Genomic DNA, 14,431 nt, shown 5'->3' on the forward strand with positions numbered 1-14,431 from the left:
TTTAAGGCTGCATTTATTTGATAAAAAATAAAGCACAAACTGTAATATTGTGAAATATTATCAGTTTACAATAACTGTTTTCTATGTGAATATATTTTAAAATGTAATTTATTCCTGTGATCAAAGCTGAATTTTCAGCATCATTACTCCAGTCTTCAATGTCACATTTATAAAATGTATGTTCGGTCTTGGTTAGGCTAAGTCTTGTTGTGTTTTGGTTCAGTTTTCCGTGTGAAGAACTTATTAACAATAAAGGTATCTAACTAGTGAATACAGGCGAACCCTGCCTGTGTACCGCGACGCCGGTATGTTGACGGAAGTTGTGGGATTTCAGGTGTTGCGTGATATCTCTGCGCCCAAGTAACAGTGCTTCATCTTTGCTTCACCCCAATATAGTCAATATCTGCCTAGGAATTCACCTAGTCTTAATCTGCATCGCTATTTGTACTCTGTGAACTCTGTACTCAAGTAGTAATTCGTTTTTTTGATCACTTTTACTCTCGACATGCTATCCGGCAACAAAGGATTCCATTCATTATGCTAAGCTAAGCTAGCGGCGGCGCCGCCAGACTAAGACAAAAATGCATTTGCCCTCCTATCTAAATGTATCTAAATTCAACATTGCTCAAAATGCTAGAGGGAAATACTGGTATTGTCACATTTGGTACTGAAGTCGGTACTTTTGATAACATTATACCACACACCCCTATGTTAGAGTAATCCTAAATGTAACATATCTGCCTATAATAAATATGGAATAAAAGGCACAAAACGCAACTTTTGAATTAATGTGCTCTTTAAATGAACACCTATAAAAAAAATTATAATAATAATCTGTCATTATATAGCCTACTCTTATTTCACATCAAACCTAGACTGGCTATCACCAGACCAAGCTCAATCTCTTAAGACTGAACATTAGTCTGGGGAGTCTGCTCTGTATTTCTACTGCACAAGAGGCGAGATCAACGGGATAGTTCAAATGACTCTGTACGCAATTGGAACTCCAGTTTATACAAAACAAATGTATTGGTTTGTAGTATTGATCAGCGGTTTGCAGAAGCAGCGATGGCATCGAGCGATTTTTGCAGGTTGTGCAAAAAAGAAAACATGAAAGTGAGTGGTATTTACACCCACTCGAGCGATTTGTTTTCTGAACTAAAGAAGCCATTGAGCATCGTCGAGAGGTTAAAAGGAATTGGATTCGTCGCCAATAGCACGCCAGGTGGATAAGCCAGTTTGTGATTGGTTCCCGCCAGTTTGTGATTGGTTCCCGCAAATTTGGAAAGGAAGTAGGATAGATTATGTACAGGTTTCCAGCCTGAGCTGCAGGGCGAAATCAAATCGCCCCGTCTACATCTGCGCCCATTTTTTTTGCTTTGAATAAAAAAAAAAATGTTCAAGAATCTTCACGCACCACATTCCATTTAGCAGAATGTTCAAATGAGAAATTTGAAAATGTAGTTTTGCGAAACTGCACTGACCTGTAGGTTGTCAAACTTGAGTCCAGGCATGGCCAGCTGCTCTCGGTCTATCTGAGCAGGGCTGATCTGCTGTGTGGCCACTGATATCAGAACCTTCCTGGTGTCGTCTGAGGGAAGCCAGGCGTCATAGCGCTTATCCAGATCGCTGGTGATCAGAGCGCTTGCGAAGGGGTCGTCGCCGCTCGAGAACACGGCCTGGAGTTTGTTCGCGGGCTCCGCGGGACTTTCTGCCGGTTTTGTTTCGACCGGGGTGAAGTACGCGCTGGTCGGCACAGCTTCCTGAGGCCCGGGGCCCGACGGAGAATCTGGAGTCTTGGCCGACTCCGCATTCGGGTTGCTGATGGATATGAAAGAGGTGGAGGACGTGGTGAAGGAATCGAAGAAGTCCGAGGCGGGGTTGACCCCGCAGTTATCCGTGAAGAACTTACTGAGGCTGGGACTGGGCTGGCACACTTGAGGGATGAGTTTGTTGGGGGTGTCTGTGCTGCCGATGGTGAAGCTCGGAGATTTCACTAGCGTTGGCTGAAAGCCGTCAGGTATCAGGGCTTGTGCTTTGGGTTGCACAGCCTGGCTGAAGATAGTACACACCGGGATAGGCTCCTCTTTAGGGGACGTATCCGTATTCACCTCAAGTCCCGATTCCTGAACTTCGGGAGCCTTTGGGTTTGGGTCGTGCTGAGGATCAATTTCCCTTTTGTCATCCGCCTGTGCAATCTTCTCTTCTTCGCTCTCTTCATCCAGTAAAGGCTCCGATGTGTCCTCATGTTCAGCAGTGTCGTCATCCTTTTGTTCTTCTGTATCGTCATCCGGTGTTTTGGACAAAAGCGCGTCCTGGTCTTCGTTCCGCCCCAAAAGCGAGTCGATGGGAACGACGTCCTCTTCCTCGCTGTTAGGGGAGTCTGAGATCATCACGCTCTCCATCATCTGGTCATTCAGCTTGTCTATTAAGCTCTCCGAGTGAATGCTGTCGTCCGGTGGGGAAACAAACGCTTCGGCGTCCAGGTCGATGCTCTCCTCTTGGAAAGACGCTTCTGTTGGGTCAGTCTGGGGCGGGACAGAGGCTTCTGGCGTCTCTCCATCTATATCCAGAGTAACAGGCCTCTGAGATGGACCTTCACTGCTGTCCATGACTCCAGCCTGGATCTTCCCTGTCATTCCCAGTCAAACAGAACACACATAAATCAATCAATCAGGCTAAATAGCTAAAAGAAAAATTATAGTCCCTTGTGAATATGAAGTACACTTTAGCATTCTTGTTACAGATATAATATTTACTTAAGTGTTAGCTTAATGTTTTTAGGCACTTAACTGCATGATATTTACCATTTAATGAAAATGAATTGTAGTTTAAATGTATTAAATGCAATTTGCTGAGTGTTTTTACAAATGTATATGTCATATTTACTCCTTTTGTCTTTAAAATAGTGCACAGCTAAATGTACTTAATAAAATATACTATTTTTAAAGTATGTCATGTATTTAAATATATTAAACAAATATTTTAAAAATGTAATGGCACATTTGTTGCACTTTTAGTACATTTATGTTTTGTTGTTAAAATATCCCCAAAGGTTAATGCTATATCGCATTGGAATAAAACGTGCTGACTTTGCTCACACTGGGTATAACCACTTCTCAATGTTTTGGGGATATTTTTTTTTACTTTAAATTTTTTACCCACCGTCACACTTGTGGTAAAAAATGACCAGCCTAAAAAAAAAGCTTATAAATATCTTGTTATGCTATATTTTCACCAAATATTCATTTAAGCAGCCTATGTTAAGAAACAGTAATGGAAGTGTACTCTCTTTAGGAATTTCATTAATATTATATTGTACAGTTTTTACAAAATAAAATAAAAAAGACAACACAAAATACAGATTTGAATTACAATGAAAGCACAAATAAATTGTTTACATTCAATGCACACTTCTTTTTCACAAGGTCATTCTGTGTTTATCTAGTTTCTTCTCATATTCATATAGCACAAGATATTTTGCTATATCTATTCTACTTCTCGTTTTTCGCTGGAGTTTGTGAAACAATATTTATGTAAACATTAATTTATCGCACTACTGATAATATCAAAAATCATAGAGAAATATGATTTGACAAATAAGTTAAGACTTTTTCGTTTCCAAATAATACGAATTACAGAATGTCAAATGACCTTTATTGATTCATTATATAAATAATGATAGAAATCCAAACATTCTGGAGGAGAAAATTTGTACAAAATAATCATGATTAAAACAGTTTATCAATAATACACTGCATGCATGTTTGAAGAGCTCTGTAGCAACAACATGATGAATGTAGACTAAAATACAACAACTGTTGACTTGACATTTGGGAGACCGTCATATTCTTCACAATACTTACGCACAGAGAGAAAATTACATTATGATAAAACAGTAAAAACATGATTTTACCTTCAGTGAAATGAACGCTGTGATGACAGCACTGTAAACACACGCATGCGCACTGACGTAAGAAGAGAACCCTACGGTGTGCGAAAGGTGTCAAACATCTGCGCTACGGAGGAAACTGGTATTCTCGAACACACTTCCGTTCGGACAACACAAAGTACGAACTCACAGAGAACAGTGTTACGTTAGTTTCCGTACGCCGTTTCCGTACGTTTCATTTTACTCTCGCGGAACTGCTGTACATGTCATTAGTATTTGATAAACAGGAGAATGTTTTACTCTGAATTAAATCTTAAATGAATAAATGAATGACTGAAGATGGAGGATGATGCACCGGTTATTTATGGCCTGGAGTTTCAGGTACTGTAGCTCTGTTTACCCTTTTCATTCTTACACACAACTATCTTATATAGATACACTATGAACTGGTGGTACATATGTTTCACTGATATTTACATGTTTAATATAAGATGGTTATTAAACATGTATTTTTATTAAACATGACAAATGGAGAGATATGTTCCGTTCCAAATATCTATCACAAACAATGTATAAGTATGGAATCATAAGGTAATATAGCATAAGCACTTACATACTACTATGAATGTCATATTATCATATATATATATATATATATATATATATATATATATATATATATGGTTTTGGTACATTTTTGTTGGTATGTGCTCAAGAAAACACGAGCCCATCTGTCCTATGATACCCAAAAATGCAGGTAGGTAGCAGCTGTAGGCATTTTGTGTCAGATATGTATTGTATTTTCTTGTATTTTGGCTGTGTATGATTAATGCATGGCTGTCGTCTTCTCTGCATGTTTTCAGGCGCGTGCTCTGGCAGCTCAGACAGCTGAGACAGATGCCATCAGGTTTCTAGTGGGCACACAGTCACTCAAGTTTGATAACCAGGTGAGTCATAACCAGTCGTCTCAATGGCAAAAAGTTTCCCAATCAACCTGAATTCACCCCTATATGCAGGACTCTATAGAAAAGGTTTCTGAATAAGTCTGTTTCATATATACTGTTAATTCATGTCATAATACACTAACTAGGACGATACAACAGAAATACAGCACAACAAATTAAATGAATCTGTCATGGCAGGTTAGGACCAAATCACAGATTAACATGTAAGAGAAAGCATTTATCACTTGTTGTTTTGTTACATTGGCCCTTGTTAGGACACGGTGGTAGTTTTAGTGCATGTCAAGGTTTTTTTTTCTTTTTCTAAATAAGAAGACAGAATAATACTGTAACACAGTTAGATGTTGTGGGAAGAAGGAGGCGGGAACCGGCGAACATTCAAAGACTTTAATAAATGTAAAGCAAGCAAATACAAAATGAAAGTAAAGACAGCAGCCCCTCACGGACGACTGCTGTCATATAACAAAACACAACCTAAGTCCAGGCCTGTTCCTCTCTCGATCTTCACTGTCGCTCCTCCTTTATGCTTCCGCTCCTCCGTGAGAGGATACGGTACGATATGAGACCGGTGCGTTGCACAGGTGTCGCTCATTATCAATCACGCCACCGGCCTCGCGCCGTCCTCCCACGGCCCTCAGCCTCGTCCTGTTCGCCACATACTCCCATCACCCACGAGTGGGAAGAAGGAGACGGGAACCGGCAAATGTTCAAAGACTTTAATAAACGTTAAAATAAACAAATAGAAAATGAAAGTAAAGACAGCAGTAAAGACTCCTTTTCGAAACCGCTGGTCCAATGTGGCTACAGCGTAATATCATACAGGTATAAAATCCTTTTTAATTGATTATTACTGTAGATTGTTTAATTACGGTTTATGTATGTTAAAGATACATTTTTTTTAATCTAGTTCAAGATAAATCTTTTCATTACTATTGGAGCTGCCAGTTTGCTATGTTTTAGCCAGCCAGCCATTCCCTCGGCTCTGTCTATGCTGAATCCTTCCAGCCCCTCAGCTCCACCATCAGCCCTGATCCGCCTACGGGCTCCGCCTACGGGCTCCGCCTACGGGCTCCGCCTCCTCCTTAGACCCCTCAGTTCCACCTCGGCCCGTCGACCAATCAGCTCCACCCTTGCTCCTCACCCCCTCAGCTCCACCCAGGACCATCATCCTTCTGGCTCCTCCGGGCTCCTTTGTCCCACCGCTCCACAGTCATCAGTCATCGCTCCACCATCCTCACAGACCTCCGGGCAGTATGCTGTGCTCCACCCTTATGGCTCCACCACGGCCCTCACTCATTCTGTCATCGCTGCAGTCCTCCGGCACCCTGGCTCCACCTCGGGCGTTCGTCAATGGGACTCCGCCTGGGCCTCCTAGTCCCTCAACGTCACCGGGTCTCTCTGTCCCACGGACTTTGCCTGGGCGTCCACATCTCCAAGTGTCATTGGCTGCGTTTACACTTGGCATTAACATGCGCCCTGTATCTGGATGTTGTCCACATACACATTGAAAAGACGAGTGTAAACGCGCTTCTGATCGGAATGCTATCCGATCAGCGTGTCCAGTTTCGGAGGTAGTCGAGGACGCATTGTGATCGGATCTCAGTGTAATGTAAACGCAATCCAGCCACAGTGTCTGCATTCACAGGTGGACATCATATAAATCCCCCCCGCCCAGTCTCCCCACGTGCTGTCAGAAAATAATGGCCAGATGCAGAACTTTTTAAAAAATATGTTTTAAATGTTGAATGTTTTTATTGTTTCAGAATGTTTATAAATCTCCCATTTCTGTTAATATAGTCATTGCATGTTATAACCTTAAACCCTGATGATCGATGATGTGACTTAACCATGGTTATTTTTGTATGATCAACTCTGGAAATATTCCTTCATTTAAAAAACGTAATTTGATTTAAGGATGGAGATTGCACAGGAAAGTAAAGTGAGTGAGTGAAAGCAATTGGGACATTGCTTAATTTTTATAATCTTTACTCTTATTGGTGTCGTACTACAGACCTAATTTAAATATTAACCAGGAAACAGAAATCCGATCGGTTATCCAGATACAGAGGCTACTTAATATGAACAAATGCAAACGCATGGTGTCCTGATTGCCTAATGATCCGATCTGCTTGATCGGATCACGGTGATCGCATGTTAATGCCAAGTGTAAACGCAGCCATTGATATCAGTTAAGCTCAAACGACCACCTTGGCTCCTCCCTTCATCACTACCGCCGTGGGTTGTCTTCCTCATGGCCGTCTCCTGGGTCACTCCAGGATCTCGTCGATGTCCTCCCTGGATCCTTCCACCGTCCACTCCTCCCACCAACATTGCCGCCTTGGTCTCTTCCGCCACCATCACATCTAATCTCCAGCCCTTTCCCGGCCCCTCGTCCTCCTCCAGAGCTGGACTTTGTTGAAGGCGCATGGACACGCCTTTCGGGAGGGAGGTGTAATGTCAAGTTCTGTTGGTGTTTAGTTTCATTTTCATGGACTGTGTTAGTTTTTTTCTCTTCAGTTACCTGTTCCCTTTGTTCTAGTTTCCTGCCAGTCATTGGTTACCATGGACATTCATTACATTTATTCATTTTATCCAAAGCGACTTACAAATGAGAACAATAGAAGCAATTAAACTAGCAGTAGGACAACAGTATGTAAGTGCTATGACCCGTCGCAGTTCAATCCAACGTAGTTTTTATTTTATTTTATTTTTTAGATAGAATAGAGGAGAAAGTGTTAGTATTTCTTGATCAAGTGCTGCCGAAACGAGCACACCTGTCATTAACGAGCACACCAGTCTGTAGGTAGTTCATCACCATGTCTAAGTTCCTCATTTACTTTCATTCTTTGTCTGGTAACGTTATTGTTTGTGTTGCTTTGTTCACACGCTGTCACGTTATCTGCTCATCTGTGGATTCATTTGGTTTGTTTCATGTAATATCTTTTTCAAACCTTTTAATCTTCCGTGGGACTAAACGTTACAATAATAAAATAATAGACAAATTAATATATAATAAGATTAATAATAATAATAAGATCATACATTATTTGCCCCAAAGAAACTGCATTACATATATTCCAGATAAAGTAGTACCTGAAATTAAGCAAATGATCCTGTTCAAACTTTTATATTACCGTGGTTATAAAATGTACAAAATTAAATATGGAAGATTTTAAGATGTTTTTCTCACTTGGCAGCTGCTAAATACTTTTATTTTTTCTTGTTTTAAGCATATACACAGTATCAAAATGATTAGTATGGTAAGCAAATTATTATTTGCTGTGATCAAAAAGACTTCGGCTTCATAAACTTACTCTACAGCCGGTCATTTCCTTCAGCCATCGGGCAGCAGAGAGACATACTGAGGCCTGTGTGTCATTACTGATATGACACTTTACCACCGCCCTGAGCATGAATGAACCTAAAGTGGAGGCCATTCCCTACCTGAGCCCCTGACCCCTCCTTCACGTAATGACTACGGCAAGAGACGAGGCCCATGTGATAATTCACTCGGCATCAGTACAGCACAGGCTGATAAATCACAAGCAAGTCTCTCCAACCCCAGCACTCATTACAGAACCTTCCAACGCCTCCAATTATCCTGTCCAGCCATTGGAATTTATTTGTATTGCTTTCCTCCATAAAATTATAACGTTGCCTAATAATTCTCCTTCAGTGCAGTCCAACCCAAGGTTAATGGCTTCCTTTCCAACTTTCAGGAGCCTGAAAGGCAGAGATGCCCTCACGTATGCATGCGCTCCCTCTTTCTCAGACTAACATGCTCACGTCAGTGGCCAGCAAGACACATACTTTTGGTCTAGTTTAGCATACAGCTAGTTAATATGCCATTCATATACTAAAATCAGTATAGATGGAGAATCATTATTACATCACCAATATTATATTTCTAGTCTACCATACACATCAAACACAAAATACAACATGACAACTATATAACAATTACAAAATGATTTATGCTTGAAATTAACAGATATCTTGATATTAGAAAGACTCTTTGAAAATACAAGACTATGTAAATTAAAGGTACCGGTATGTTTTTCTGGAGAATTTGTAAAGCTGGTACAAAATGTATTCATGAATAAACTTGCTTTAATTTAATACATTTAGATATTTTAAAGTGTAAACTAGATAAAATAAGATCACTAAATCAATAAAATCTTTAAATATAATCGTATAGGTTTCACATTTGATATTTCCTGAATCAAGCAAATCTTGATCGTTAATCTTGATGTTGATGCATACTTCTTTATACTGCTTTAAAATCTTGCATGTATAAAATATATAATACTTGAAATGTCACTCAATAAAAAAAAGAAAGAAAAAAGAATATTTATCTAAGCTCAAGATTATAAATGTATTTATCCAAATGAAATATTCAAGATATCTATTTAGAACTTTGGCGTCCCCAGTGAATTTATCTCGTTTTAAGGATGTTTAGATATTTTTTGTGAAAAACAGGACAAAAACACAGATTGGAAGTATTTCTGATTTTATGATGTGTACACAATTTACACTTTGCACTTGATGAAATTTACTTTAAGGTACAATATGTAAGATTTTTGTAATAAAATATCCCAAAATCATATACACAGTGTGATATATTTCCTGCAGTTGTGAACTTACAATATCCCAAAAGTTCCCAAAGATTTTTAATTTCAGAGAAATTCCAATTTTAAATAGTGGCCGTGACTTGTCTCCTGTCAATGACGTAATATCCGCGTTATCCCTGGTTTCCGCTCATTCTGTCATAGTAACCATGGCGACAGACGTGGACAACTGCGTAACGTCTAGCGGGCACGCTCACACTGTTGTTGTTTCGCTCAAACATTATGGACCATGGCAAGCAGACTTTGTGACAAAAAGAGAACTAAAACGAGGATCAATATCAGCGTGGCATTTTCTAGATGCCGAGAGCTAGCGTCCGCGACAAACTTTGACTTGACAGAGACGCCACTCTTGCATGTACTTTATTAGACAGGTGAGCAAATGTACATACAACTAGTCAATGTTATATAGCTCAACATGAGAAATATTAGAATATGATCAGTATGTTATTCTAATGTTGATCAAGCTTACTGGTAATAGAATAACATTATAACTCTCAACACATTCAAATGCAGTTTAGTGTGATAGTGTAGACAGTGAAACAGCGCTGCGTTACCTCACAAGTTTCATTCATCTAATAATCTGCCCTGTGTGAGTATTATTCAGCACTTGCGGGTTCGGTAGATTAATATCCTCATTCCTTTATATCCGCGGGACTCGCGTGTGGCGCTGATATCTGTCTCTCATTAGCAATCGCGCCCTGCTTCACACCACAGTCATGATAAAAACATCAATGTACTCACTCATCCATAAACATGATTAGATCATCAGCTTGACGACAAGTTCCATAATTCTGCTTAATGCTTATGCGTCATCAATCTACGCCTTTGTTATTGTAAGAGGTTGGCGACCCCTAGCGGCAAAAAAAAGTGCATATTGTAGCTTTAAGAGCTCTGCAGAATATTACCCACAGTGCACCTGCGGTCTCTCAGTAAAATAATGTGTGATGCTTTGCGTAACTTTTATGCATCTAACATAAGTTCAAAAGATGCAGTCACTTCAAAGTTGAAATAAAAGCTGGGAAATCAGTGTCAGGAGTGTGTGAAGTTAAAAGGTGTTTGAGATTTCATTTCCTGTCATATTAAAGTAAATATCTGCGAGTGAAGTCCCAGCTCTTTTAACTGCCATCAGGACACTCCTCAAAGCTGTGCTTTTCTTTTCTCTTCCGCAGATACACATCATTGACTTTGATGATGAGAATAATATGATTAATAAGAGCGTGCTCCTGCACGATGCTGGTGAGATATGGCACATCAGCGGCAGCCCTGCAGACAAGGCAGTGCTGACCACCTGCTACAACAAGAGTGAGTCTTTCTCTTCCTCCCACGACATGTAGACGCATAGTTTGTGTTTTAAGGCTGCCTGTAGATGTTCACTTTGAGCAACCGATCATAGAAATGACTATACTCACTCTTAAAAGTCAAGGTTATCATTATTTGCATCTGTGGATTCATGAAGAAAGTTTAACATCCACAGAACCTTTCAAATGCTCAAAAGGTTCTTTATAGTTCTATAGATTAATAAAAAGTTATTCACACTAAGAAAAACATGGTTCTTTTAACATCTGCTCTCTGAAAGTTATTTTGGGGAACCGAAATTGTTTGTTCTTATGGCATCTATGTGAAAACACCCTTTTATAAACTTTTATTTTTTAAAGTGTAGAAAAACTTGCAAGAGACAGACATGTTTGAACTCCTAAAGAGGCCATATTTTCCCCTTCTACAAAGTCTTGATTTTGTTTTTTTGGGCTCTACTAGAACAGGTTTTCATGGTTGAATGAAAAAAAACATTATTTTTCTCATATTCTCCATTGTTGCTGCTCTACTCTTCCCAGGCTGCGTTCCAGTCCACTTTTAGACACGCACTTGTGAACTTCCCTAAGCACTTCCCCTCGGGGGAATCCCTGCCGCCATTTTGAAGTGCGTTCCACTTCGGGAAGTGGACGAGGGAAGTTTATTTGGACAGACCCTCGATTTTGACAGAGGGAGCGAGTCTACTTCATATGTACACTTACGGCAGCTCCATATATACCACAATGCAGTACGGTTGTGACGTCACCACAGATCTCGTCTAACCACCACCACAACAAACAACTCTATTATATATTTATTAAATATTTTTTTTTATTTACAACAACCCAAACACACCTATATACATTTGGATGCTGCATTAAACAAATTCTTAAAGGGAAAATAAATTGTAAATAATAAATCAACTCCATAGCTGATTCCAAGTGAGTCATATGGCTTAGGACGTTCCAGTTCAGCCCATTGCAGTTTCCGCCAGTAGTGGCACTTGTGTAACGTAAGCAATGACTTACATCCGAGTGAACGAGACGGAGGGAAGTTAGCAACTGAAGGGCATGACAATTTTGGACTGGAACGCAGCTCCAGTCTGTCAGTAACGCTCTGTTTAGTTCCTGTCTCTATGAAGCCGCTCCCTCTAAAAAGCACACTGTGCTCTGATTGGTCGGCTGGATCAGTGTGTTGTGATTGGTTAATAGCTTCGAGAGTGTATTGGAAATGTCCCGCTCCTTACCATAACCGCCAGTTTCAACACACTACTAACTAACGCAAACAGGCCCCGCCCCTTTATTCTGCATATTAATAATTTAAATGAGGAATATTGTGACGTGTTCGTTCCCGGAAGAAACTCAAGACTACAATGGAGACGTTTGAGGAGTTCAGAAACACTGACACTGATATAAAGAAGAACTCCCGCTGGAGGGACTTTGTGCTTTGTAACTATGCAGAGCTTTTTCATGATCAAACAGGCAACATTACACACTAAAGAAAGACGAACATGTAAAAAAGCATAACAGGTCCTCTTTAAATTCAAAATGACCTGTATTCACTTTTTTATGTTTTGATCAAACATGATGGGCCCTATATCTTGCACCCAGCGCAATTGACTTTGTACACCGATGCATGTATCATTCCTATTTTGCACCCGCGCACAGCGGACTTTTCCCTCCACAGACGCACGTCGGTAAATTAGGGAATGAACTTGCGCTCGCGGGGGCGGTTCAGCGCAAAGAGGAGAGTGTTCCGGCGCAAAACTGCCCTGGTGATATTGTGCAGTTTTAGAAAGCAATTCCGCCACTGACCAGGAGAAACCCAGTCTAAAGAGAGTGGCGCGTTGCGCGTTAGTCATATGTTATTTTAAGGGCTCGTGCTTGGTCATAATGTAGCGTGTGAACAACGCGCATACACTTTGATTCTCTAATCTAAACAGACGCAGCAGTTTTCATTTTTGCAAATCATACATTATTACAAGGAAACATATTAACACACGAGGGAAATCATTGTTGTGTCCGTGAAGATGTGAAATAAATCTATCTAGATAAAAAAATCTAGATTACACATTTGCACAAATTATTATACGCCTGTTTAACCGAAGCTAATTTGTGTGGGTTTCTCCCATCATCCCCAATGTCACTTCTCTGTGTTTTACGGCCCTGACGAGAACGTCGGTCTCCTCGGCTGTGAATCGCTCCTGGCGAGCGCTGGAAAATTCGCCGTTATAATAGCAATCCGCCATGGAACAAGCGCGCCGGCTCTTAAAGGGAATGTGAGAGGACGCTCTGATTGGTTTATTTCACGTTATGCCCAAACCACACCTATGACTAATGAAGCTACTTCAGACCAACCCCTTTTAGATTTGCGTCGGGCGCAAGAGGCATTTATCCCGCCGGGAAAATAGCAACAGCACCCAAGACCCGCCCACAAAGTTACTTGCGCTTTGACACTTGCGTTTCAGATCGTTAAAATAGGGCCCGATATCTTATATGGCAACTTAATTTAGCTGTCTACTGTTTAGAACAGCCTTTTTATCACAAGCATGACTGTGATGTCTTAAAATGTAATGGCTTGATTTGGATTCTTGTCTTAAAATACTCACAAGTTGTGCACATAATGTTTCATTTACGATTCCACTGCTTTCTTCCGCTACAAGTGCTTTGTACTTGATTTTCTGTTTGTTAATAATTTTGCTTCGTTGTGGGTGACAGTTCACAAAAGACTCTACTTTATATGTGGTTGTATATGCTGTGAGTTCACTCACACAGTCATGTCACACAGGCTGTTAACGCAATATATGGCACATTCTTGCACTCGCCTCGAGGCAATTAAAAATCGTACACAAACATGACGAAACAATTGAAAGTGAAAATTTTAATTAAATCCGTGTTTATAAGACTGACGCCCGTGGCTGGTTACTGACAGTTCTCATAGGGGGGAACATTTCTTGTCTGAGTTTGAGTCTGAAAAAAGTCTGAGACTTTTTTTTTTTTTCATTTCTCCTTCGATCTTCATTATGATGAGGCCAATGTGCAAGATGTCATAGTGGAGTTCAAAAGAGGAATGTAATTACCGTGACATTCAAGCTAATGGAGTAGCCGGGCGGCACCGAGTCTGGCTCGATCATCACCCCCGCCCGCCACCTTATGCTGCGCTGAGCGCTGAATTATCTGATCTGAGAACCACGCTGATATCGATGCTCCCATATGCGTGTGCTCCACTACACCAGTGACAGGCATTTCAACAGCTTTACAAGGAAAAAAGACCTGCAGAATGAAATCTACCGAGCTTCATTAGTGGATTAGGGAATATTACACCATACATTGACTCTAACTGTAACTATTTACATACCAAAATGTAACTATTCTTTTTTTAAATTGTGTCTTTTATTGCTGTTACAGTCATTTTAGAAAAGCAATAAGCCGTTTGTGGCTGTGCATTGCAGTGATTTTCATAACAGTTAAGCAGTGGTGGATGAAGTTCAATAATCCTGTAATACTGAAGACAGATCTTCTCTTCTTCTTTTCATTTTGTATACAGTAAAACTGATCTTATGTGTATTATCTTCATAGAATGTGTCACAGTTATGTTCTGTCTTGTCTGCGCCTGTTCTTCTTAGTCCCTGATTAGTTATTCTTCCTCCACCTGTGTCT

General features: G+C 40.3%; 2 protein-coding genes across 2 annotated transcripts in view; one reads left to right on the forward strand and one right to left on the reverse strand.

The window, feature by feature from the left end:
• Window positions 1-4,142, reverse strand: part of trappc12 (trafficking protein particle complex subunit 12) — a 40,174-nt gene extending 36,032 nt beyond the window's left edge. The window contains exons 1-2 of the mRNA XM_079633067.1: window positions 3,917-4,142; window positions 1,485-2,632 (exon numbers count right to left, since the gene is read on the reverse strand). Coding sequence (XP_079489193.1) covers window positions 1,485-2,612 — 1,128 coding nt within the window. The 5' untranslated portion in view covers window positions 2,613-2,632; window positions 3,917-4,142. The remainder of the gene's footprint in view (window positions 1-1,484; window positions 2,633-3,916) is intronic.
• The window catches only part of eipr1 (EARP complex and GARP complex interacting protein 1), a 49,411-nt gene continuing 39,038 nt past the window's right edge, over window positions 4,059-14,431 (forward strand). Inside the window, exons 1-3 of the mRNA XM_079633101.1 lie at window positions 4,059-4,273; window positions 4,756-4,839; window positions 10,652-10,784. Of these exons, the coding sequence (XP_079489227.1) occupies window positions 4,232-4,273; window positions 4,756-4,839; window positions 10,652-10,784 (259 nt within the window). The 5' untranslated portion in view covers window positions 4,059-4,231. The remainder of the gene's footprint in view (window positions 4,274-4,755; window positions 4,840-10,651; window positions 10,785-14,431) is intronic.

Source organism: Phoxinus phoxinus, assembly GCF_949152265.1.
Source record: "Phoxinus phoxinus genome assembly, chromosome: 13".
Lineage (NCBI taxonomy): Eukaryota > Metazoa > Chordata > Actinopteri > Cypriniformes > Leuciscidae > Phoxinus > Phoxinus phoxinus.